This window comes from Octopus sinensis, linkage group LG19 (assembly GCF_006345805.1).
Source record: "Octopus sinensis linkage group LG19, ASM634580v1, whole genome shotgun sequence".
NCBI classification, from domain to species: Eukaryota; Metazoa; Mollusca; class Cephalopoda; order Octopoda; family Octopodidae; genus Octopus; species Octopus sinensis.
The window spans coordinates 12,448,082-12,474,427 of NC_043015.1; the positions used below are offsets into that span (position 1 = coordinate 12,448,082).

The 26,346-nt window shown below is 35.0% G+C and overlaps 1 protein-coding gene across 1 annotated transcript in view; it reads left to right on the forward strand.

The window, feature by feature from the left end:
- Nucleotides 1-26,346, forward strand: part of LOC115222120 (ubiquitin-protein ligase E3C) — a 64,445-nt gene that overhangs the window by 10,525 nt on the left and 27,574 nt on the right. Inside the window, exons 2-11 of the mRNA XM_029792250.2 lie at nucleotides 1,830-1,883; nucleotides 3,052-3,126; nucleotides 8,225-8,362; nucleotides 10,663-10,775; nucleotides 13,798-13,955; nucleotides 16,178-16,331; nucleotides 18,415-18,686; nucleotides 18,806-18,954; nucleotides 20,333-20,517; nucleotides 23,537-23,623. Coding sequence (XP_029648110.1) covers nucleotides 1,830-1,883; nucleotides 3,052-3,126; nucleotides 8,225-8,362; nucleotides 10,663-10,775; nucleotides 13,798-13,955; nucleotides 16,178-16,331; nucleotides 18,415-18,686; nucleotides 18,806-18,954; nucleotides 20,333-20,517; nucleotides 23,537-23,623 — 1,385 coding nt within the window. The remainder of the gene's footprint in view (nucleotides 1-1,829; nucleotides 1,884-3,051; nucleotides 3,127-8,224; nucleotides 8,363-10,662; nucleotides 10,776-13,797; nucleotides 13,956-16,177; nucleotides 16,332-18,414; nucleotides 18,687-18,805; nucleotides 18,955-20,332; nucleotides 20,518-23,536; nucleotides 23,624-26,346) is intronic.

Here is a 26,346-nt window from a genome sequence, read left to right on the forward strand (position 1 = left end):
ACAGCTTTAACATTCTCACCTGCAACAGAGACGACAAGGTCAAGTCACCACAATTAACAATCCACATCTTAAAACCATAAAAACCTTACCGCTTGAACGACCTGGAATAAACTCCAGGAATTTGAGGGAATTGAATTGATGTCATCCCCAGCATGTAATCTGGACATAGCTGCCTCAGATTATTACTTGTTCCGACTCACAGCACTTCATCAACCAATAGGAGGTGGAAACCTCAGTGAAAGAGTTCTTCACCTCAAAGGACAGCATGGGTTCAAAGAACTAGTAGAAAGAAGGCTTCAGTTGGTGCAACACAATGGCCTCTACATTGAATGCTAAGCTGCTATTGTGGTAACGTGATGAATAAAGCAAATAAGTTACCAAAATACTGCAAAACTTGTGCTTCAATACAATCAAAATAATATACTTGCGGTATTAAATTTGAAATCGGGCTGAAGTGAAATTGTCTATAATCTTCAGTTATTAAATGTTTATGACAGATTATCATTTTAGGGTATTATGCTTGATTTAATCAAGAAATTGTGTTATAGCCCTGTTTTCCTTTGATGCATATTGCATCCAAATTATCTCTCTCATCTTAACTGTAATTTTCAATACCCCTTAATTAATGTAGTTGCTAACTTAAACTGATTTTCATCTAGAAACTCATAACTGGAATGCCATATGGCATATTTCATGAAACCACATTATTGAAAAGGTTTAAACATATTAATTAATCCACTCTTACATTCTATTGTCTTAACCATTTTTTCTAATTGGAATCATTGCACTGGATAACATTTTATTAGCTTTTTCATTTGTGTGTTCACACACATACACAAAAAGACTTTTTTTTAATATATTTAATTCATTCTTTGAAACAAAACAGTAATAAAGAAAAAATACTTTTGAATGTTTCTGAATACAAGTTACATTTTGTTTAAGGTGCTAAATGAAACAATTTAAATAGAAGATAATTGAAAATAATTATGATTTGCAACAGTAGTTTATTTCATATTATTTTCCCCCCAAAATGATTATATAAAATGTTCAAGGGATTGTTTTTCTTTTTAACAATAGTTTTCTGTGAAATATACTGCATGAATTTAAGTTTTGTTACTTACATTCTACTGCTTTTGTTTATCAGATTCTATATAAGATTTGTTTTATTGAGAAATAAACCTTCAATCATTCTAAACTGTAGCTGCACCTAGAGGTCATCTCAAAAGTAACAGTCGGGCTGGTCAAGTTAATTAGATGTTAAGATACCTTCTCATAGGTTGTGAATTCAAATCTCTTGGAAGAATTTCATCATGTTTTTGAATAGAATTCTTCAACATTGTCTCCATTCAGATAGTTATCTGTGTTAATGAAAAGCCCTACCCAAAATTACGTTTACTTCTTCAGTTCATATTAAGAACCAGCCCTTACAAAGCCTTTTGTAGTTCAGGTAACATTTACATTTTTTTCCATTATCTCAGGATTTAATAGTAGATTCCTATGGAGATGTTTTGCATAGTGAATGATTGCAGGTATATAAGGTACCTGTAGTAGAGGCAGATCAAGTGAGACATGGGAAAGAGTTGTCAAACCTATGAAAATTATCTCTTAAAAATGAGAGATGTAGATCAAGGTGCACGGACAAGGGTTTCATTGTCACCCTATCTATTTCAGATATGTGCGTTAAAGAGACAAGAATAATGTTGATTTTATGCATAACTGACAGTTCATGTTTTCTAAATACTCTTTAGAGCTTTGTTTGAAGGACTTTTAAAAAGTCATGGATTTCCTTTGGTTTAAAATTTTAATGAAGGTATTGCTTTTTGTTTCAGGAGTGTAAAGAAGATCTAATTAGAAGAGCACAAGAAGAACGTATGAAGCGAGAAGTAAGTTGGTTGAAGTTTAATACTAGACACTGTCCTTGTGCAACTGCCAAAGTTACTAATTATTTTCACATCTTATGTTTTATTCAAAAATGCATAGCTCTTATCTGTTAAAAGGGACAGCCTCCATATTGTTCAGTGGAAACTGAAGAACCAAGAAAAGTTTATTAATATCAGACTGCAAACTTTGCTTAACTCTAAGAAAGATGACCTGTGCACCTTCCTGTTTTATGACCAGCTGCTATAATTTTATCAAACTCTCTTAAAAGTTCAATGTAACTGGTAGATCCGAAAGGTTTCTAGAAAATTTCTATTTCATTTCAGATTGACCTTGAACAATTTTTGCTTAAATACAAACCCTAAATTAACTTGCTTCCCAAACATATGGGTCCCCTTCAGCCCCAGCGAATGGCATCTTGGGCAATGTCTTCTGCTATAGTCCTAGGTCAAACAATACCTTGCAAGAGGATTTTCTGTCGTATATGTATATATGTGTGTATATATATATATATATATATATATCGCATGACCGACCAGTCCATCAGATGTAGTTACACATCGCTGGTCACAATGCGTTCGCATTATTCTAGCCTTCGAATGACGCCACCCCGCTGGCTAAGCAAGCAGGCCAACAGAAGAAAGAGTGGTGAAAGAGTACAGTAGGGATCACCACCCCCTGCCGGAGCCTCGTGGAGCTTTTAGGTGTTTTTGCTCAATAAACACTCACAACGCCGGGTCTGGGAATCGAAACCGCGATCCTACGACTGCGAGTCCGCTGCCCTAACCACTGGGCCATTGCGCCTCCACGTGCATATATATATATATATATATATGCATGGGTGAGTGTGTGTGTTTGTGCTTTCCTGTCTTGATATTGCAGACAGTTGTAAAATGGTTGTCACTGTCATACACACAATGTCATTCATTCCCAATGTTCTGCAGAAATATGGCTGTCCACGTAGAAATAGTTTCTTGTTTGGAAACAGATGATGGCTAGTGACAGGAAGGGCATCAGGCCATAGAAAATCTGTCCAATTCATACAAGGAAAAGCGGGCATTAAAATGATGATGATCCATACTTTTATACGTGTTTGGTGGAAATTTTTTGTATCTTTCTATGTATGTTTTGGAGGTTTTCTTCAAGTTGAAACATTTTCATCTTTTGATTTAGGAACTGAGAATACAAAATGAAAGTGCTGTTAAGATCCAAACCCTATTCAGAGGTTATCGGACTAGAAAAAAAGAAGTAAGTTTAATTCTTTATTTTGCAATCATTACAGTAATTTCTATGAAATCTTTCCATTTGTGACATTATTTTCAGTTTGGTTGCAGCTACTCCTCATTTTCTTCCTCTGTGTGCATGTATATATGTACACAGAAACACACATATGAATCTGTATGAGTGTGTGTGCGTGTGTATATATATATATATATACTTTATTTTTTACCTGTATGAGGGGTAGCCACAACAAGACACACACCAAGCATTCCATTCATTTCCCAGCTCAATGAGGTGAGCCTCGTCCTATGCTCAGGTCAAGGCATTGAAAGCAAATCCCTGATATCAACAGCAGGGCCCAACAGCATATGCTGATTTACCCCCACCGCATCATGCTGGTTCCGTACCCCTTTGGGCAACATCAATTCATTCATCTGTCCCACAAACACTCTCCAAGCTTCCCTATGATTTATAAACTCTCTTGCTTCTCTCACTGCAACACCTCTAACCACCAAATCTTTCCTCACTTCATCCATCCACACAAACCAAGGTCTTCCTCTGGTTCTGCTGCCTACCACTTCTGTCTTCATCATCCTCCTTACCATCCTCTCCTCATCCATCCTCTCCATGTGGTCAAACCACCTCAACATTCATCTATCCATTCTGATACATAGATTTTCTCTCATTCCTGCTTGCCTTTGTACCTCCTTATTCTTCATCCTGTCCATTCGTGCCATACCAATCATAGCCCTCAAACATCTCATCTCATACACATCTAGTCACCTCTTTTCCACCTTTTTCTGATCACATGTCTCTGCACCATATGTCAACACAATCACACCCTCGTACACACCTCTTTTCACTTTCATACTCAACCTTTATCTTTCAGCATATCTTTCTCAACTCCAAGTATCTTACTCACCTCCATCACTCTATATCGCACCTCCTCAGCCCCCCCCCATCTGCTGTCACATGAGATCCCAGATACATAAAAACACTCTCCTCCTCTAACATCTCACTATTTATACTCACATCCATCCTACCAGCAATTCCATCTCTTGAACATCTCATCACCTTACTCATAGCTACATTCACTTTCAGTTTCCTTTTCTCACACACTCTTCCAAACTCTACCACCAGCTTCCTCAGTTGCTCTTCTGAATCCACCACCAATGTTGTATCATCAGCAAACAACAACTGACTCACCTATCATTTCTCTCCATTTTTTCCTACCATTTGCGCTCCCCTGCCAAAGGTTTTAGCATTCACCTCTCTCACCACACCATTATAGATTAAACAGTCACAGAGACATCACACAACCCTGTCTTAACCCCACCTTCACATCAACCCACTCACTTAATTCACCACCTACCCTAACACATGCCCTACTTTCTCTATAGAAACTGTGTACAACTCTCAACAATCTACCCTCTACTCCATGCAACTGCAATACCTGCCACATTGCATCCCTATCCACACGGACACATGCCTTCTCTAGGTCCATAAAAGTCTAATATACATCACTCCCTTTTGCCAAAAACTTCTCACACATCTGCCTTACTACAAATATCTGATCTGCACACCCCTTTCCACTCCTAAAACTGCATTGTTCCTCCCTTAGTACATTCTCTGTCTGGTTCTTCACCCTTACAATCAGAATTCTCCCATACAGTTTATCAACCACACATAACAGACTTATACCCCTAAAATTTCCACACTCACATTTATCCCCTTTCCCCTTGTACAGTGGCACTATACAGGTCCTGCACCATTCCTTTGGTACTCTTCCATCCATATAACAAACAATATATATATATTTTGTTGTTAGCATTATAATTTCATCTAATATTTAACCCTTTCGTTACCAAACCGCCCAAAGCCGCCCGAAAAAAATTTTGGTTTATGAAACCAAACCGCCCAAAGCCGCCCGAATTTACCTATTCATATTTAAATGAGAATATCAGAGCAAATCTCTTCAGTACATTCGTGAAAACACGTATTATACTTCGTAAACAGTTCAACTACAGTTTTGTACAATAAACGAAGTGTAATTTTAATTTCGTGAATTTTGGGAGATTTTTTTCCGAAATTTGTTCCTATTGTGTTTTCAAAATTTGTAATTCTGACAAAAAATGGATACGAATTTCATTATATCAAGCAGCGAGTCAGAATTCGAAGGATTTTCTACTGAAGACCTTCATAAATCTAACTCTATGACTGAAAAAAAAAAGCATGTGGTATTTGATAATGAATCTGATGTTTCATTTTCCGAAAGTGAAAACAGTGAATCTGAGATCTCCGATAGCGATAAAGAAAACGAATTGGCACCTGAATGGAGTGAAAATTTAAAAACTGTTTCTTTCGGTGATTTTTCTGAAGAAACTGGACCAAGCCACAGACTTTCCCAGAAGTGTAAAGCCTTAGACTATTTCTATTTACTTTTTCGAATGAGCCAATTTGAAATCATTACAGCGAAAACGAACCGTTACGCTAAATGTAAACAAAACAATACTTTGTGGTTTCCCACAACCTTAAATGAAATTAAGACTATTTTGCCATAAATATTATTATGGGTATCAGAAAGTTACCCAGAATAACAAATTCTATCGTAAAATTTTGTTGTATACCCAATTGAATATTAGCTAATAACCCATTTTAATAATTTTATATTTTGTGGAATTTACCTGTATCTACCTGCAATTACAGTCACTTTGTGACAAAAATTATAGTATAGAATTGGTTGAGAATATTTCATTAAATTATCTTCCAAAAATCAGATTAATATATCGATAAATAAAAAAGTTATAGTTGTTTAATGAAACCAGACTAAATTTATGATTACGTTAGAAATTAATTGAAACACATAAGGGGTGTAATTTGGTCAGAAATATAGTAACGAAAGGGTTAAATACCTTTAACAGTTGTGTTGGGAAATTTGTGTTTATCTGAGCTCACACAGTCATACATACGGAGAGACAGACTGACAGATAATAGTGTTATCATATTCATAAGAATATTTTCGTGTGTATATGTAATATGCATATGTCATTATATGGAGAACAACAAAGTGAGGGAGACAGACAGACAGGACAACAGAAAGAATGGAGATTCATATCTTTTCTCTCAATGCTACTTCTTCTGAAAAATGTATCTATCTACCAATCTATGTATCTGTCTGTCTATTCTTCAACTGTTTCACAGACTAAATTCACTCTTTAACTTTTTAGCATTTAAACTGGTCACATCCGGTCCAAATATGCTACTTGTTTTTTGTTCTAGCCAGCCAGATTCAGCCTATCACACCTACCTTTCAATGTCATTATAAAAATAAACAATCACATCAACAAAATTTCAAGGCAACAAGATTAATTAAAAACTGTATGAATGAAAAAGCATCACATTTGACAGAATAATCTGAATGCTAAAGAGTTATTGTGCTCTATGAAAGTAGATGACATTAAAAGGTGCAGGAGTGGCTGCGTGGTAAGTTTCTTGCTTACCAACCACATGCTTCTGGGTTCATTCCCACTGCGTGGCACCTTGGGCAAGTGTTTTCTACTATAGCCTTGGGCCAACCAAAGCCTTGTGAGTGGATTTGGTGGACGGAAACTGAAAGAAGCCCGTCATATATATGTATTTATATACATATATATATGTATGTATGTATGTATGTATATATATATATATGTATGTGTGTGTATATGGTTGTGTGTCTGTGTTTGTCCCCCCAACATCGCTTGACAACCGATACTGGTGTGTTTATGTCCCCGTAACTTAGCGGTTTGGAAAGAGAGGCCGATAGAATAAGTACTAGGCTTACAAAGAATAAGTCCTGGGGTCGATTTACTCGACTAAAGGCGGTGCTCCAGCATGGCCGCAGTCAAATGACTGAAACAAGTAAAAGAGTATATTTTCATGTATTAAATGTTTTTTTTAAATTTCAATATTGTTTTACCTTCTTTTACTTAATTCTTTCTTGCATATATAACTCCATTTTAATGAAGCAAATCATTACTTATTCCATGCATAAAATACTGGATAATGCACTAGTATAATATAACCTGTAAAATTAACTTGTATGTAGGTTGACCTTTTGAATAGCTAAAGATTGTAAGGAATCATGGTTAGAAAAAAAGTTTATGACTTTCTTGATTTTTTTCCCCCAAATGTTTGAATGTAATCAAGATACTTAATTATGGTTTCAAAATTTGGTATGAGGCCAGCAATTTTAGAACAGAATAGTTGATTACATTGACCCTTGTACTCAACCGTTTCCTTTTTTATCAACCTTGGCAGAATTTGAATTTGGAATGTAAAGAGCTAGAAGAAATATGCTCAGCATTTTGTCCTACACGCTAATTATTCTACCAGTTCACCAAATTAAGATACTTAGTTATAATGTCTTTTATATATTCTCTTTTTCAATTTACATGTTACTTGAAATTTTGTGTTTACTGTGTGTAACATTGTATCAAAACTTAATTCATACATGTCAAGAGAATACTTTTCCAACCTGTTCATTAATATAGTAAACTTTAACTGGTTCACCTCAAACGGCACATGGTCATTATATATGGGATTTCACAATAGGATTCAGTTCCATCCAGCATTTAAACCAGTGGTTTAAATGTTAATTATAAAAATATAACTGGATTTTTTAAACCTCAAATGGCTAGGAGGGTCCATCCAGGTGAAGCAAGCATCAAGAGGGTAAAAAACGGTTGAGAAACACTGATTTAAACTGTCCACAACTTTTGTCTTAAATTTGTTGAGGAAAATTTAGCTGCTTTGTCAGCAGATAAGTGACTATTTAAAAATTAAAACACTATTCTAATATGCTAGATTTTATAGTAGTTTTATAGTGATCAAAGTCAGGGTGTTTGTGTATATTAGATATCTAACAAGATATTCAGTAAATTTACATTTCTGGTTTCTGTTCCCTTTACTGCAGAAAAAAAAAAAAAAAAGCTAATTGTAAACTGCTATTGCTTCAGCTTTGTTTTTCTACTTTATTTTTATCATTATTCATTTTTTCCTTATTTTAATTGTCTTTCAGCCAGCTTCATTGCTGCTGTACCATTTTCTTGAAATAGTTTTTAATAATTGGTTTAATTCCTTATTTCAGGCAATGCGTCTGCGAGAATTGTTTGATTCAAAATTATCTACATTTCCCAAGCAATCATTGGTTAATATAGAAACTGTTACTGATCTATGTTGTCAGCTTCTTTTCTTTTATGATGGTAGCTTGGATCAATCTCGACTTGTGAGTAACTTGCAATTTTATTTTGGTCATTTCATTAGTTTTTCTTTCCCACAGTTATAATTTCAAAGAAATTTTAAAAATATATTTCTGTCATTTCCAAACTGAGAATATGTCTTACTAATCCATGTGGGAATTCTGTTTTGTTGTTATGCATTGTATAATAGAGGGTGCATGGCATAGTTGTTAGTGTTTTGCACCCACAATCACAAGATTGTGGTTCCTGAACCTGGCGGTGCATTGTGTTCTTGAACAAAACACTTCATCTCATGTTGCTCTGTGATTACTTTGACACCTGATGTATGGAACACCACACACCTATTCAGGTAATGTCAATTTGATGGAGATGGTTAGCTAATGTGCTGCACATACATTTGATCGCTTTGAACAATCCATTTGTGCAGGTCGTTCAGCAAGAAATTGCAGTACTGTCTTTCTCAGACTTTGAGAGACTACCATCAGATCATTGGATAACAACTCTTTCCACTCGCCCATTGTTAAGCTAAGTGCCTGTACTGCTTACAAGTGATATGATACCCATGTTTACAGTTAAATGATGTTGACTATAGACATGTCTTTGCTAAGGACTCATTAACGAAACATTGCTAACTTACATTAATAGGTCTCTGATAACTCAACCAACTGTGTCTTCCCGTTCCATTGAAGCATAAACTTGATAGTATTTTCTAACATAAAGTGAATGTTGGTCTTAACCTACTTTGAATTGGATCTTTTTATACAAGTGTTTTATTGTTTGATGACCTTCACTTTATTACTGAACTCTGAAACAATAGGGGTTAAATTTCTTCATGTAGTTCAAGTGAAGTAAGTTATGTATCTCAGTGGTTTTAAATTTGGGGTCTAGACTCATGTTGTGCTGAGATGTCTACAATCGTACTGAAGAGCTGTTAGCTATGTTCAAAATTGTTTAAGGTAGCTGAATAAAATGTATAATTACTCAGTTACATTTAATTATGCAATAAAAACACCATTTTGAGCGTGGCCGTAGCCAGTACCACCACACTGGCCCTCGTGCAGGTGACACGTAAAAGCACCCACTACACTCTCGGAGTGGTTGGCATTAGGAAGGGCATCCAGCTGTAGAAACTCTACCAGATCAGATTGGAGCCTGGCGCAGCCATCTGGTTCTCCAGTCCTCAGTCAAATCGTCCAACCCATGCTAGCATGGAAAGCGGACGTTAAAGAATAAAGGATATAACTTTCAATTAAGAGATGAAACTGGGAAGACAAGTTGTTGTTACTTAGTAAAATCAACTTATTGAGTAGAGAGACCTATCAAAAGCTTGTTCATGAAAAAATTCAGGCGTAGGAGTGGCTGTGTGGTAAGTAGCTTGTTTATCAACCACATGGTTCCGGGTTCAGTCCCACTGCCTGGCACCTTGGGCAAATGTCTTCTACTATAGCCTCAGGCCGACCAAAGCCTTGTGAGTGGAATTGGTAGACGGAAACTGAAAGAAGCCTGTCGTATATATGTATATATATATATATATATGTGTGTTTGTGTGTGTCTCCCTAGCATCGCTTGACAACCGATGCTGGTGTGCTTACGTCCCCGTCACTTAGCGGTTCAGCAAAAGAGACCGATAGAATAAGTACTGGGCTTACAAAGAATAAGTCGATTTGCTCGACTAAAGGCGGTGCTCCAGCATGGCCGCAGTCAAATGACTGAAACAAGTAAAAGAGTAAAGAGTAAATAAAAGAAGCCTTTGTTAATGAATTTCTTGGAAACTACTACTTAACCCTTTAGCATTTAAACCAGCCATATCCAGCCAAAATATTCTACTTGTTTTATTATCAAACTGGCCAGATCTGGCCTCTCACACCAACCCTACAATATCATTCTAAAAATTAACAGTTACCTCTTCAAAATCTCAAAGCTACAACATAATACATGATTAATGCAAACCAATGAAAATAAATAAGCATTATTTCTGACAGAATAATGTGAACGCTAAAGGGTTAAGACTAATAAATATATTTATTCATTCTCAGCAACTCAGATCTTCTTATATTTGTATATTTCTGCTTTTGATTTTACTTAAGTTTCTATCTTTAAATGAGTTCATTATGTGAGAGTGTAGATATCATAACTATTTTTCAAAATTTCTTTTTTAATCACTATTATTGATTTTTTTTTTTTTTTTTTTTTTTTTTGTAATCACTATTATCAGTGACTTTTAAGCAGCTATAATAGTGCCTTTGTATCATTCATTGAAGGAAAGAAATAGTCTTATTAAATTTGCTTGGTTGTGTTGCACATCTCGGCTTTTATGTAATTGTAGCTTTGGGTGTGCCAACAAATGCTCACTCAGAAAGATAATGTTGTGAATCACATGGCTGAAAACTTTGAAAAGATGGTCCATCAGATGAAACTTGTCTTACAACTTTGTTTACTGTAAGTACTAATCCACTTTTACTAATAAATTAGTTTGTTTATTTGTTGATCTGTTCAGTGACATATATATATATATATATATATATATATATATATATATATATATATATATATATATATATATATATATATATATGTATATAATGTCTTTGTGTGTGTGTGAACTCAGGCATGATAGTTTGGTTAAGAAATTTCCTTTCTATCCACATGGTTTTCGGTTCAGTCCCACTGCATTGTACCTTGGGCAAGTGTCTTCTATTATAATCCTGGATCGATCAAAGCCTTGTGAGTGAATTTGGTTGACAGAAACTGAAAGAAGACTGTCATGTTTGTGTATATCATCATCATCATCATTTAGCGTCTGTTGTCCATGCTGGCATAAGTTGGATGGTTTGACCAGTGCTGGCAAGCTGGGGAGCTGCACCACACTCCAGTCTGATTTGACATGGTTTCTATGGCTCGATGCCCTTCCTAGCACCAACCACTTTACAGAGTGTATTGGGTGCTTTTACATGTCACACATATATTTATATATATATATATATATGTCTATTTTTACAAGGATAACACTTCAATAGGACAACACAATTACCTTTGTATCTAAATTTTAAGTGCTCATGGCTCACTGCTGACATTGCAAATGCTTGCTTATTACAACAACCTCTGTTGACTGATCTTACTTATTATTCAATCCACTATTTGAAACCATCCAATGCATCTTCCTTCATCAACTACAACCCTGGACTAAGTATATTGCTCAATACTTCTTCCTCAGTACTTTATCTCTAAGTGCATCTAGTTATTTCTGCTTCACTATCCTCTAGTCTAGAAAGGTAGAAAGTAAAGATGTCTCTGGGTGTTATCGTCCTCTTCCTCACTTTATCATAAAATCAGTGAATTGGCGAGTTAAGGAAGAGACAGCTCTCTTTGATTATATAACTCATGCAGTAGTCTGATTAGGAGCTCTAAACAGTCTAAATTTTTTGTTTGAATAATCCTAAAATGAATATCTACAACAAATCTTACTGTCCAACAAATAGAAGTTAGCCAAAAACATTAAATGAATGGCAATGGTGATATGGTAACCATATCCCTCGTTCCCCTATTTTGACTGTTAATTATGAGGCTTTCAGTGTTGAGCTGCTATATCATCATCATTATCATTTAACATCTGCCTTCCATGCTGGCATGGGTAGGATGGTTTGACAGGAGCCAGCCAGGTAGAAGACTACCTCAGGCTACTGTGTCTGTTTTTATGGCTGGATACCCTTCCAAATACCAGCCACTCCGCAGAGTGGAACAAGTGCTTTTTATGTGGTACCAGCACTGGCAATGTCAGTTTTGGTGTGGATTTTATGGCTGGATGGCCTTCCAAATGCCAACCACTTTACAGTGTGGACTGGATGTTTTTTACATGGCACCATCACTGGCATGGTCACCAAGTAACTTGCATACAAGAAATTTTGAGAGGGGAGGGGGCATTGGAGTAGGGGTTCTTTTGTCCAATTATGAAAGGTTAGAGTGTGACTATAATAATAAGCTACAGTGAACTTATTTTTCACAGGAATATTTTTGAGATGTATTTGCAATAGTTGGCTCATGTTTAACAGTGATTTTAAATTTCCTTTGTTTCTATGTTATATTGCCTTTGAAGTTGTTCAAATTTTTAGCAATTTTATCAGCAGCAATTATTATTATTGTTATTATTATAGAGTGAGAGAACAATGCAGGCCATCAAAGTGACACTGAGATACAAATAAACAACCTGTTTGATAAGGGTACACAGGCATATGTATTATAACCATGTGTGCACAGCATGGTGGCCTCAGATCACGATAAAGAGTGCTGGTGGGGCCCAGTTAGAATTTTCTTCAGGTTGAGTAGCCCATCCTGCTCAAAAGGTCCCTGAATAAGGTTTGTTTAAGGATGATGAACGAAACTCTCATGTTTCTAGGGACAAATTATTCAAACCCCAATGAATTCCTCTCAACACATGGCTGTGATGCTCCCCCACTACTGCTAATGATCAGAGATGCACATATTGTCAGCCACTAAGGGACATGCTCAGTTACTTAAGGTCAAGCAAATCTGTGGTATTGAGCAGAATATTTGCTGTAGCCAGTCTTTTAGACCAAGGCAAAACATGTACATGATAACACTTCTAATCATCCTTTTGGGATCAAATAAATTAAGTACCAGTGAAACACTGGGATCAAATTAATTTACTTCTCCCCTCCCCAAAATTTCAGACCTTGTGCCTTTAGTAGAAAGGATTATTATTGTTGTTGTTGTCCTTATTATTAACATCATCACCACCATTATTAAGGTGGGAAGCTAGCAGATTTGTTAAAGTATCAGACACACTGCCTTGCAATATTTGTTTTGACTCATTGCATTCTGAGCTCAAATTCCACCAAGGTGAACTTTTACCCTTTCAAATCTACACTCACGGAGTGGTTGGCGTTAGGAAAGGCATCAAACTGTAGAAACACTGCCAGATCTGACTGGCCTGGTGTAGCCTTCGGGCTTCCCAGACCCCCAGTTGAACCGTCCAACCCATGCTAGCATGGAAAGTGGACGTTAAATGATGATGATGATGAAATTCATCAAAATAAAGTACGTGTCAGGCTCTAGAGCCCATATAATTTATTTGCACCCTGATTCTCCTCCCAAAATTGCTAGTCTTGTACCTAGAGTAGAAAGAATTATTATTATTAGTAGTAGTAGTAAAAGTAGTATGTACTATCATTATTAAGGTGGCAAATAGGCAGAACTGTTAGCATGTTGGACAAAAAGCTTTGCGACATCATTTTGTCTGTCTTTACATTCTACTTTCAAATTCTGCTGAGGTCTTCTTTGCCTTTCATCCTTTTGGGATCAATAAAATAAGTAGCTGTTGAACACTGGGGTCAATATAATCAACTGGCCCCTTTCCCCAAAATTTCAGCCCTTATACCTGTAGAAGGATTATTATTGTTGTTGTTATAACTACTACTACTGGTATTATTATTTTTTTTTTCAGTTATCTTGAGAAACTAACCTCATCTCAGTCTCTTGCACTACCAATGCGAATGCTGGAGATATTCACTGCTACAGAGACTTATGGCCATCTATCTGTGCCAAAAGGCAAAATATGGCCACCAGTTGTTCAAAATATATTTGAATTTTTATGTAACAAAGGTTTGTTTAATTTTAAAACATATTGCATAAAGTGGAATTTTTTTCTACTTATAAACTAGTATTAGTACTAGAATGATTAGGGAGGGGGGATAAATCTGTATGTTATAACAGGATGTCAGCTTTTCTCTATAAAAACATTCCCAGAAATCTGATACCTTTTGTTGAAGGTAGCAAACTGAAGCAACATAGAGTAATTATTTTTCTGAAAGAAATATACGATTGATTTGAAATCAAGAATCATGAGCTCATGGTCAAATACCTTCACTATTTGACCACCTTGACAGAAAATAAAATAATCAATTGCTATTCATATCGGGAAAATATGAATGTAAAGGCAATAAAATGTAGGAGTTTTGTTTCCATTCCATATAGAAATGCAATTTTTTCTTAAATTGTTTTTGTCTTTTCTTCTGGATCATACCATAAATAATGCAGTTTTTTTTATACTTCTTTTATTTTTCAAAATTAAGATAAACAAAGTTCTTTTTTAATCTAAAATATACTCTCCTTCATTTTCTACAATGTTCTTCCATCTATCTGGTAGACTTGCAAGACTTCTCTTCCAAAATTCACTTGTCCATGATGGAAAATACTCCTCCAATACTGTTCTGACCTCGTCTACAGAATTCATATTTTTTCCATCCAAATGATTTTGAAGACTGCAGAATAAATGATTATCAGATGAGGCAATGTCTGGCGAATATGGTGGGTGAGGCATCACTTCCTATTCAAACTACTCCAGCGTTTGGAATCTCATCCTTGCTGTATGTGGCCGAGCATTATCCTAATGGAAGAACACCTTTCGTCTTGAAATCAAAGATGGTCATTCTTCTAGCGCTGACTTAAGTTGCTGGCAGTAGATCTCCTTTGTTATCATTTGGTTCGGGTTTAAAGTTCAAAGTGGACTAAACCTTTCATATCTCACCAAACAGATAACAACACTTTACATGGGTGAAGACCTTTAGTCTGGGATGCCAGTATTTCTCCTTTCTCTACTTTCTGTCTTTGGCACTTGACATTTTTATAGAGAACCCATTTCTCGTCACTAGTCACTGTTCGGTCCCAAAAATATTAATTCGTGAGATGTGACAGCAGAAAAGAGCACACAGTCACTTTGCACATGAATAGAATAGAAGGTTTGTGACCCTATTTATTGATTTTTTTCCAGTAACATGCAGGTGTCGATGAATGCTTGAATGACCACATCCAAGCCTCTCTGCTAGTTCCTCAACAGTTACGATGGGATTTTGTTCCATGAGGGTTTGCAGGACATCCTCTTTGAGCTCTACAGATCTTCCAAGACAAGGCTTGTCTTCAAGGCTGTAGATTATGGCTCAGAATTTCTGGAACCACCATTGACACTGGCTTATGCTTATTGTTCAATCCACATATTCTGCATTAATATTCCTTGCACCTTTCGTTGCATTGTTGCCTTTAGTGAACTCATAAAACAAAATATGCCATATATGCTCCTTTGTCACTTTCATTATAGTTTTGAAAGAATAATTGTTAAAATCGAACTGCACCCTTCAAAACTTGCACTAAGAATAAGGATAAGGTAAAATTACTACCTGCTTTTATAGCAAGTTGATGCAAGTAGTTTATCCCCCCTCACCTCTGACTTTAGTTCACGCAGTTGAAAAAAACCACATTATTTATGGGATGGCTCAATGCTTTCTTTTTATTAGTAACTTTAATACATAACTTATGACTTACTATTCACCTCATTTATTCATTATTTAGTTTTTGATATTGATTTAACTCTTTCGTTACCCACTCGGCTGAAACCAGCTCTGGCTCTGAGTACAAATGTCTTGTTTCATAAATTTTGAATTAAAATCTTCCACCAAACCTTAGTCACAATTTATGTTCCTAACTCTAGCTTAATGATAACTATGTTATTTTACTAATTTCTTTGTTATATTTAAAGAAATTGAAAGAAACACAAAGCATCTCAAAATAAATACAGTAACAAAAGGGTTAGAATTGAATTTCAGAAGACATTCATTGACACTAATAAATATTTGTGTTTACTGTGGTGAAATTTTTACTGGGAAATGTCTAAGTGTCCAAGTTTGTGTGTGTGTAAAAAGGGAACTGAAATTTCTAATATTAAATATAAGTTCTTCTCAATATAGAAACATTTGAATTGTGGTTATGCAAAAGCTCAGTGTACTTCATTGATCTTTTGATTTAATAATACACTTCTCATTCTCCTTCAGGGTATTTTAAAAGTCTGCGTATTTTGCTGAATATTAAAGTACCGTCCCGCATAGAAAGGTGTCACCATCCACCCATACCTATTGCTGAATCCATATTTGATCTTATTATGAAACCTGTGAATATTGCTGTGGCATCTGGAGACAAGGGTTTTTGGTATGTTCTTTCATAATTTTTTTTTTATTGTCTTTGTATTCATTCCTTAGTACCTAATGAAAAACAACTACTTATATCCAAGTGGCAACTAAAATTATATAGATTTTCTTTCATTTCAACTTAATCTCTCTTTTGGAGTACATATTTAATAGCTAACATCAGTATGGAGAAGGACAGCTGCGTAAAGAAGTGCCAATCTCTAACTGTGGTGGGAACTTGTGGAAGAGGTAGACCGAGGAAAACATGGAACAAGGTGGTGAAGCATGATCTTGGATTGCTGATTGGGACCTTTGGGGATATGCTGTGCTTGAGAAGACAAGTGAAATCATAATCATGGTCAGTGCTGGTGACCCATCAAAGGCACCTTTGCCAGTGACCTGTAAAAGGCACTTGTGCCAGTGCTATGTAGAAGGCACCTGTACCGGTAACACATAAAAGGCACCCACTACACTCTGTGTGGTGGTTGGCATTAGGAATGGCATCCAGCCATAGAAACCAAACCAAATAAGACTGGAGCCTGGTACAGTTCTCCAGCTTCCTAGTTCCAGTCAAACTATCTAACCCATCTTAGCATAGAAAACAGATGCTAAATGATGATGATGATGACTCTTCCTCTTCCTCCTCTGTATTTTTCATTTGCATTTTTTGCTTGTTTTTGAATCATATCTGCTAGAATTGGTGAGATAGTTTTTCTTCTTTTTTTTATGTGAAGCAGTTTTTATTTTCACTGCTGGATGTTTTAAATACTAACTACTCAACTTGAAGTAAACATGGTGTCTGTTTTGTTAGTCTGGAAAAATGAAGCAAGCAGAGGTACAACACATAATGCTTTTAATAATAGTTGAACTTATGATCATGTAGTCACTTGTCCACCATTAACCTCATATTATAGTGCATCATTTTGTAAAGACCAAAAGACTAAAACTTTAGTTTGAACACAAGTGTCTTCAAGTCATCATTCTAAGAAAACTAGACAAGCTCAGCCTAATTGTACCATTTTCCTGTCAGTTGGGTATACATTTTTTTTTTATTTCCATTAATGTATTCAAGAACAAAGAGCATAACCAATGGGGTTATTTTCAATTAGAAGGAATGAGGAACTAAATAAGAATGGCATTTGAAGAGCTTTTAGTAATATAGGAACACTTATCATTGATGCAGGTTCTATAGGAAAGTAGTTTTGGAAGTGGTCTTTGGATTGCATGTAATATTTGTCAATTATAGGCATTAGAAAAAGCAAAGCAATGCAGTAGAAAGTGAAGAGGGAGGAGAACCTGATTCAGATGGGAATTAGATTCAACTAACAAAACTTCTATAATGTTTATTATAGTATAAATAAAAATAACAGGGAAGAGGACACAGAATGATAATGTAATAAAGGCAGATTTATGAATCAGATATTTTTATTTTGGAAGATGTCCATATTTGATGGCAGTGTGCTATTCAAGAAAGCTGATCACTATAATGGAGCATATCAAGGCTTATCAAGAAAGTTAATAGTTGTATTTCTTTGCTCCAAAGTGATTCAAAATGTAAGCAGAAGGTAGTGATAATGTGCAAAAATCTGTCACCTTAGAACTGTCTTGTAATGGTGATTAGATAACATAGAGAAAATCTAGTCTCAAAACTTGTTTTCCAATTTGTTTTGATGTGTACTGCTTTTTGCTAATGTCATATTATATTCTAATACTGTGAACATTTTCGCATAATACAAAATATCATTTAATAAAGGGACTGTTTCTGAGCCCTTAAAATGTAAGAGTTGTATCTTGCCATGAGAATTGTGTGATATCCTTGGATATAGATCTCTATTCATATTAGACACTTATTTTGTTCTCAATTATAGATAAGCTAAGATTCTGCATCTGAACAATTTTGGCTCTCTGTCTCGAATTTGGCAAGAGGAAAGCCAAGATATAATACATTTATAGTAAATTTGAATGATTTGACACTTTGAAAACACAATTTTCAAATATATTTATTAGTTCTTTGCTGAAGATTTACACTATCCTTATTTAAAATTACCATATTAAGTGAATATTTTTTAAAAGATCATCCTTTATATATAAATATATATTTACAGCACCAGTGTACTGACTGAAGTGTGTCGTGAACTATTCTGTCCACCTCATTCTCAGCAAGTTGAACTGTTTCTTTTACCTGCTATGGCATATGGTAAATATCCATTTCCTTTTGTGGAACTGATCCAAGCTCTAATCAACAAGATTGGTGAGAAAAATGAAACCCAGTTATTTTCTGCGAAGAAGAGTACTAATGAAGATAGTTCAAAGAAATTTTCAGATGCTAACCATTGGTTATTGTATGCAGTGTTGGTTCTTGGGGAAAAATATGTAGGTAAGTGGAAAAATAACATTTTGTTGTTCACAACTATTTCATGCATATTGATATTTTGGATTAAATGTTTAATATTTGGATTTTTGTTGTAAATATTTAACCAATTTCCCTTATTTCAGAGACATTGACTCCACAGCAAACATTTCAATATTTAATGCTAATGCAAAACCTTGTCCCTACTCTACCTCTGCCTCGACTGCAAAATTTTGATGATGATGACGACGAAGAAAATGATTCTGATATTGAAGAGATGATGGTTGATGACTTGGTGAGTCCCTCTTTCTTTACTTATCCATCTTGTTCTCTATTCTGTTTCTTCCTTGTATATTTATTTAAACTTACCTCATTTTAAACATATTTGTCAAGTTTTTTTATATTTTAACTTATAAAGAGGAGATAGCCTGTGACTGTTGTATTAGTAGTGATCTGCATGACATCTGTGCAATATATGATAATGTTCATTATCATTGATGCTTAATGTATATCAGTTTAAGAAAGGAAAGAGTTTCTTTTAATATTGAGTTCTGACGTAGTCAAGATCTCAAAATTGGGGGATGGCTTTTGTTAATTAGTACTCTACAGGTACTTATTTTAATTATCTTGAAAAGATGAAAGATAAAGTCAAACTCAGTGGAATTTGAATTCAGAATGTAAATAGAGAAAACAGTACTGTAAGATATTTATAACTGTGTTCAATCATTTCTGTCATTCACTGCTGTCAATAAAAAAGTTAATATTAAGTTTCAGGCAGTTGCCAAAAAAAAAAGATTGCTTTTTCTTCTGGGTAAATAACATAAAAATTCTTAACTATTTGAAGTAGATTTCGTACATAGCACAAATTATGAGAGATGACATGGTGTGATGTTAATGCTTTGTTTAAAAAAGCACTAGAAAAGGGAAATATTTTAAAGGGAAATCAAAACCAATGCTTGATTATTATTTAGAACAATATTTCCCAAGCTAGGGGCTCGTGGCAAAGTTCAGTGAGGCCACAGGAAAATTAGGGTATTAGGGCTAGCCACAGTGTCAATGTAGAGGGCCTCACAACTATTACTCTGTTTCTTCCTAAAACTTTCTATTACTGTCTGAAAAACACACATCCAAATACATGCAATCCATTTTCTATATCTTAAGAGAAGTGAAAAATGTTACTCAGAAATAAAAACTAATGTTTAATTGTTATTTAGAATATTAATTTCAGTTATATATTACATAATTCTAACAGATTAGCAGGTAGTAATCAGATCAGAATGATAAATTTGCATATTTTTCTCACACTCTTATAGAGCCTATATGTTTTAAAGATTAAACTGAAAATTGTAAACCATTAAACAGCTTATTATAGCAAGTAGACAACTCACTAAGTCTTCCAACTCTTGGAAATTATGTACCGAGGCAAGTGGAATAATTATTTTTTAAAAAAAGATACAAACTCATAAGCCAATATGTCAACATTTCATCTGTTGGATTTTCATTGTTCAAATAGAGAAACACTTTTTTGTTTTGTTGAACTCTTGCATACAGCATTCAGTTTCATATAATTAATGAATTAATACCCAACATAATTCATTATTCTTGTATTATTTAAGAAAGATACCATATCAGTATTTTTTTTTTTAAATTTCAACTCTTTTTTCTTTTCTCAGGAGACAGACTTTGCTTATCAGGAAAAGTTGCGGGAATCCTGCCTGCACTATTTAGATTCAATAGCTCTTGCTCGCCGTATAATTGTCTGCACCACAGAATTTCCCACTCCAGATATACTTGTAGCGATATGTAATATTTGTCATAGTCTTATGTGTGAGCAACGGATCCCTGTTCATAAATTAAGGTAACTTTCTAATATAATAATTTCACTTTTATTTATAACTTGACAATTTTAGGTTTATATTTTGCACTTTCTTGACAATTGTAAGAAACTATATTGGTGGATATTTTTTCTAATATTATCAATGTTGATGAAAATTTGGGATTTTTTAAATGTACATTTTTGTTTGTGAAGGTGCTTGGACTCCTCGTGGTCAGGTTGTTGCTCTCACAATCATTAGACCATGAGTTCAATTCCCAGATCAGGCAGTAAAACACTTCATTTCATTTGCTTCATGTTGCTTCAGTCCCCTTTTGATCAGTTGGGGTGGATGTTGGCCTGCTCACCTAGTCAGCAGGGTGGCATCATTTGAAGGCTAAAAATGATGCAAAGTGCATTGTGACCAGCAATGTATAACATCTGATAGTCTGGTCAGTTACATGGTTTTTTTTCTTAGTTAAAAACTGTAGTGCCACATCAGTTACCAATTATTCCTTTTAAACTGCACAGGCAAGCGGTTGTTTTTTTTTTATGTCAGTGGGTTTAGATTGCATAAATGAGAAATATTTACTTCACATATTAAAGGATGAGGAAACATTTGTTTCTTCATTTTTGATACATAGCCACAATGACTTTTAATTGTTTTTGGAAGGAAATTTTAGCTATATTTTATATTTTATTACACAATGTCTGCTTCACTCACTCATTTTCCACTCTCTTGGTCTTACTAAATGCCTGGAAAGTATCTAGTTTATATCTGATTGATGGATGCAGCATAGCTGAAAGGTGAAAAGTTTGTCTTACAATCACAAGGTCCTAGGTTCAAACTCTCTGCCTGGCATCTTGGACTAGTGTCATATACCATAGTTTTGGGTTGACCTAAGCTTTTGGAGTGAAAATGAGTTTACAGAAACTGTGTGAAAGCTCAACTGATAGATTGTATCTGTAATTTGCAGTCAACTTTGTCACTCATAATGTCATTGATTCTACTTGAGGATTAGATTAAGAGTATACATGTCTGTGGAATACTCAACCACTTACATGTTAATTCAATGCATGGGTAGTTCAGTTGATCAAACAACTGGTTATTTATCATTGTAATCAAAAGAAGCCCATTTATTGGTTTATATTTAATGAATTCATTTAAAAAAAATTACCTTCTACTGTCTACACTTTGTATTTATCCCATTTCTTTCCACTGTTTTTATCTCTTTCAATTTTCTCATCAATATGACATGGTTGTGTTGTTAAGAGGTTCACTCCTGAACCACTTGGTTAGAAGGATGGTCCCACTGCATGAATGAGCTAACGTTTGACCTGTGAGTGATATTGGTTGACAGAAACTGAAACTGAAGAGGGTTGTCATATATACTCTTTTACTTGTTTCAGTCATTTTGACTGCGGCCATGCTGGAGCACCGCCTTTAGTCAAGCAAATCGACCCCAGGACTTATTCTTTGTAAGCCCAGTACTTATTCTATCGGTCTCTTTTGCCGAACTGCTAAGTGACGGGGACGTAAACACACCAGCATCGGTTGTCAAGCAATGCTAGGGGGACAAACGCAGACACACAAACACACACATACATATATATATATATACATATACATATATACGACAGGCTTATGTATGTGTAAAAATGAGTTTGGAGGGATATATTATCCGGGCAGTTACCATATTAGCCCTCGGTTAAGTTTCAGTTAATGACTGACCATAACAATCAGTATCTAACCTCTGTGACTACATTTAGTTGTTAGTCACTCCATGAATTCTGATGGGTAATTCCATGTTCTCCTCACAGGATAGTAAAAATCGTCAAGAGTCTATATTAATATAAATAATTATCAAAAATAACACACACAACCATTAAACTGAACAAAGAGCCTTACAAAAACAACAATCTTGATTGTAACCTATTTTAAGACTAAGCCTTAACTTCGGACAGTAACTGGTGTGAAGTTGAGGTCAACAATACATAGCTATGCCCGTGTGTGTGTGTGTGTATAAGCGTGTATGTTTGTGTGATTTCTCCTTGTCTTTATGTGTTCACTGGCTATAAGCAAAACAACAGCCATGCTAATAAATACAGCTAATGTTATATGCTTAAAGTCAACTACAAAAGCACATCCAGCCTGCTTCATTATTCAGTAAACTAGGGAATTATTACTTTGCTTAGAAACAGATGAGAGTTGGTAGCATCCATCCACAGAAAATCTGTCTCAATGAATTCTCTCTGACCCATGCAAGCTTGGAAAAGTGAATGACAATGGTAATGTAGCAGTGGCTGGCACTATTAACTTATACATTATTTATAATGAGCAATGCTTTTGCATACATATGCAGAACTATAGCTAAGTGAGTCGCCTGTCATGGACCCTATAGGACCTGAACATTTGACTATATCCATAGAATGTTTTGAACTTAGTACTACAAGCTAATAAAAAAAAAATAAATCTTGTCCGTTTTACTGTCTTATTAGCTATACCATCTTGAGGCTACTTTATAACTAAGTAGATTGGGCCATTGGAAAGATAGTACCAATTGTTGTTTATGAACTGTAAGCTTTTGTTGAGTCATAATATTCATTCAGGAGCGGGCATCAACTTTTGATAGATCTTTTGCCTATGTTTTAATGCAGAAAAAATTTTTCTCAATAGTGTAAACTACATAATAGCTGCCAGTATATTATACTGTAGTTTCATTGTTTTTAGACAGTAATTTGCAAAGTACACTATACATTTCATTGTTTTTAGTCAGTAAATTGCAAATTTGTAAAGTGACTCTGAATGCTCCACTAAACATTTTTTAGTCCCTTATCCAAACTTTCTCTGGAATTGTACACTTTCTATTGTGTAGTTTTACAAAACCAATACATATATTTACATTTTTGGATTGGTCTTGATTGATTGAAATTTAAATTAATTTTTACTGTTAGATGTTCCTGTACTGCTAAAACATCTCTATGACATTTACTACAATTTTTTGTAATAAAATTTATTTTGATAATCTCAATACCTTATTACATTGTACTTGTTCTGTTTCAGATTGTTGTACACTTTAGCTTTCAACATTGATTTCATGGAAAGATTATGGATAGAATGTGCCTGCCGATATTCTATATCAGTCAGTGGGTAAGTATATTTTGTTTTATCTCTTATTCTTTGTTTTATTTACATTTTAACTACTTTTAGATTGTGATAATATTTTTTTTAATTTAAGCATGTTTATATGTTTAAATTTTTTAAAATATCATTTCCTGATTATTGTCTTAAGTCCAAAAGTTTCATGCTTGAAACATGAGATTTTGTACTGTCTTTATAATAGGTGCTTTTTAGTAAAAGAAAGGGGAATTATCTAGTAGAGATGAAATTGATAAGGAAAACAATTAGTTGAGATTTGTTGTAAAATGACACTAATATCCTTGAGTGTAAAATGTACTTAACCGAAGTAATATTCTAAAAGTTGCCTGTTTTCCCTTCTTAAAAGGAGTTGAAGATTACAACCTTTTGCTGATACCAAACTATTACTTCATCATCATCACATCTGTTTTCCATGCTGGCGTTGGTTGAACGGTTTGACTGAAAACTGTTAAGCTAGGAAGCTGCACCAGGTTTCAATCTGATTTGGCATGGTTTCTACAGCTGGATGCCTTTCCTAATGCCAACCACTCCAAGAGTGTTGTGAGTTTTTTTATGTACCAGTTAAGAAACACTGGCATCAGCCGTGACTAGGATTCAGAACCATTGTGCTGAAGCTCATGAAGCAGATGATCAAAGCCTACACAAATGCCAATGTTCTGTGCTAAAGAAATACTTATCCAACCCTTGCAAGCATGGAAAAGCAGACATGATGATAATGACAATGATGGGGGGAGAATTGTTAGTGTTGGAAAAAATTTTCATGCAGTATTTGTTCTATCTCTTTACATTTTGAGTTCAATCCCTGCCAAAGTCATCTTCGTCTTTTATCCTTTTGGGATTGATAGAATGAATACCTATTTCTTTATTACCCACAAGGGGCTAAACACAGAGGGGACAAACAAGGACAGACATAGGTATTAAGTCGATTACATTGACCCCAGTGCGTAACTGGTACTTAATTTATCGACCCCGAAAGGATGAAAGGCAAAGTCGACCTCGGCGGAATTTGAACTCACAACGTAACGCAGATGAAATACCGCTAAGCATTTCGCCCGGCGTGCTAACATTTCTGCCAGCTCGCTGTCTTATAGAATGAATACCATTTAAGTACTGGTATTGGTGATGTCAGTTATTTCCCCCTCTCCTCAGAATTGCTAGCCTTGTTATTATTATTATTATTATTATTATTAAGGCAATAAACTGACAGGATCATTATCATGCTGAACAAAATGCTTAGTGGTATTTACATTCTAAATTCAAATTCCACCACGGTTGACTTTGCCTGTCATCCTTTCGGACTTGGTAAAATAAGTACCAGTTTGACACTAGGGTTGATGTAGTTGACTATCCCCTCCTCCAACCATTTCAAGTTTTGTGCTTCCTGTAGAAAGAATAACCCTTATTATTATTATTATTATTATTAATTATCATTATTATTCAGTAGTTTTATTTTTATAGCGTGCTTTCACTTCACTACCGAGCGCAGCTCTGTGTGCCTTGGGTATGTGCTGTGATTTGTTGTGATGCTCTGATGGTTGTATGATTATTATTATCATTATTATTATTATTATTATTATTTTTATTATTATTATTATTAATTAGGTGGCAAGTTGGCAGAATCATAAGCACACTGGGTGAAATGCATAAGCAATATTTCGCCTGTTGCTACGATCTGAGTTCAAATTCTGCCTAGGTTGACTTTGCTTTTCATCCTTTCGGGGTCAATAAATTATGTACCATTGAAACACTGGGGTTGATATAATTGACTAGTCCCCTCCCCCCAAAATTTCAGGCTTTGCACCTTTAGTTGAAAGGATTATTATTATTGATATTAATAAGGCAGCGAGCTGACAGAATCATTAGCACACTGGGCTAAATGTTTAGCAGTATTATTTTACCTGTCGCTACATTCTGAGTTCAAATTCCGCTGAGGTCAATTTTGCCTTTCATCCTTTTGGGGTAGATAAATTTAGTACCATCGAAACACTGGGGTTGATATAATCGACTAGTCCCCTCCCCAAAAATTTCAGGCCTTGTGCCTTTAGTAGAAAGGATTATTATTGAGTGAGAGAGCAGTGCAGGCCATCAAAGTGACACCGGGGTAAAATATACGAAACCCAGTATACCCATCATGATAAGAGTACACCAGGCACATACATTACAACCATATGTATGCAACATGGTGATCTCATATCAAGATAAACAGTGCATGACTTTGCTGGTGGGGGCCCAGTTAGAATTTTCTTCATGTTAAGTAGCCCATCTCACTCAAAAGGTCCCTGAATAAGGGTTGTTTAAGGATGTTGAACAAAACACCCATGTTTCCAAAGGTGAATTATTCAAACCCCAAAGAATTCCTCTCAACGTATAGCTATGGTGCTCCCCCACTACTTCTGCTCATGATCAGAGATACATGTATCGTCAGTCACTAAGGGACATGCTCAACTGGTGATGGTCAAGCAACTGACAAGCGAATTTGTGGTATTGAGCAGAATATTTGTTGTAGCCCATCTTTTATACCAAGACAAAACAATGTACATGAATAACTCTTCCAATCAATGAAGATCAAAAGCCATGAGAGCCACTGCCTGGTACTGTATTAGGGCATTATTTTATTTTTATTTAAACTAAAATTTAAATGAAACTTTAAATTAAACATTTGCAAAAAGAAATTTTTGTATTCAACACTGAAAATGGTTTTTCAAGGTTTCATT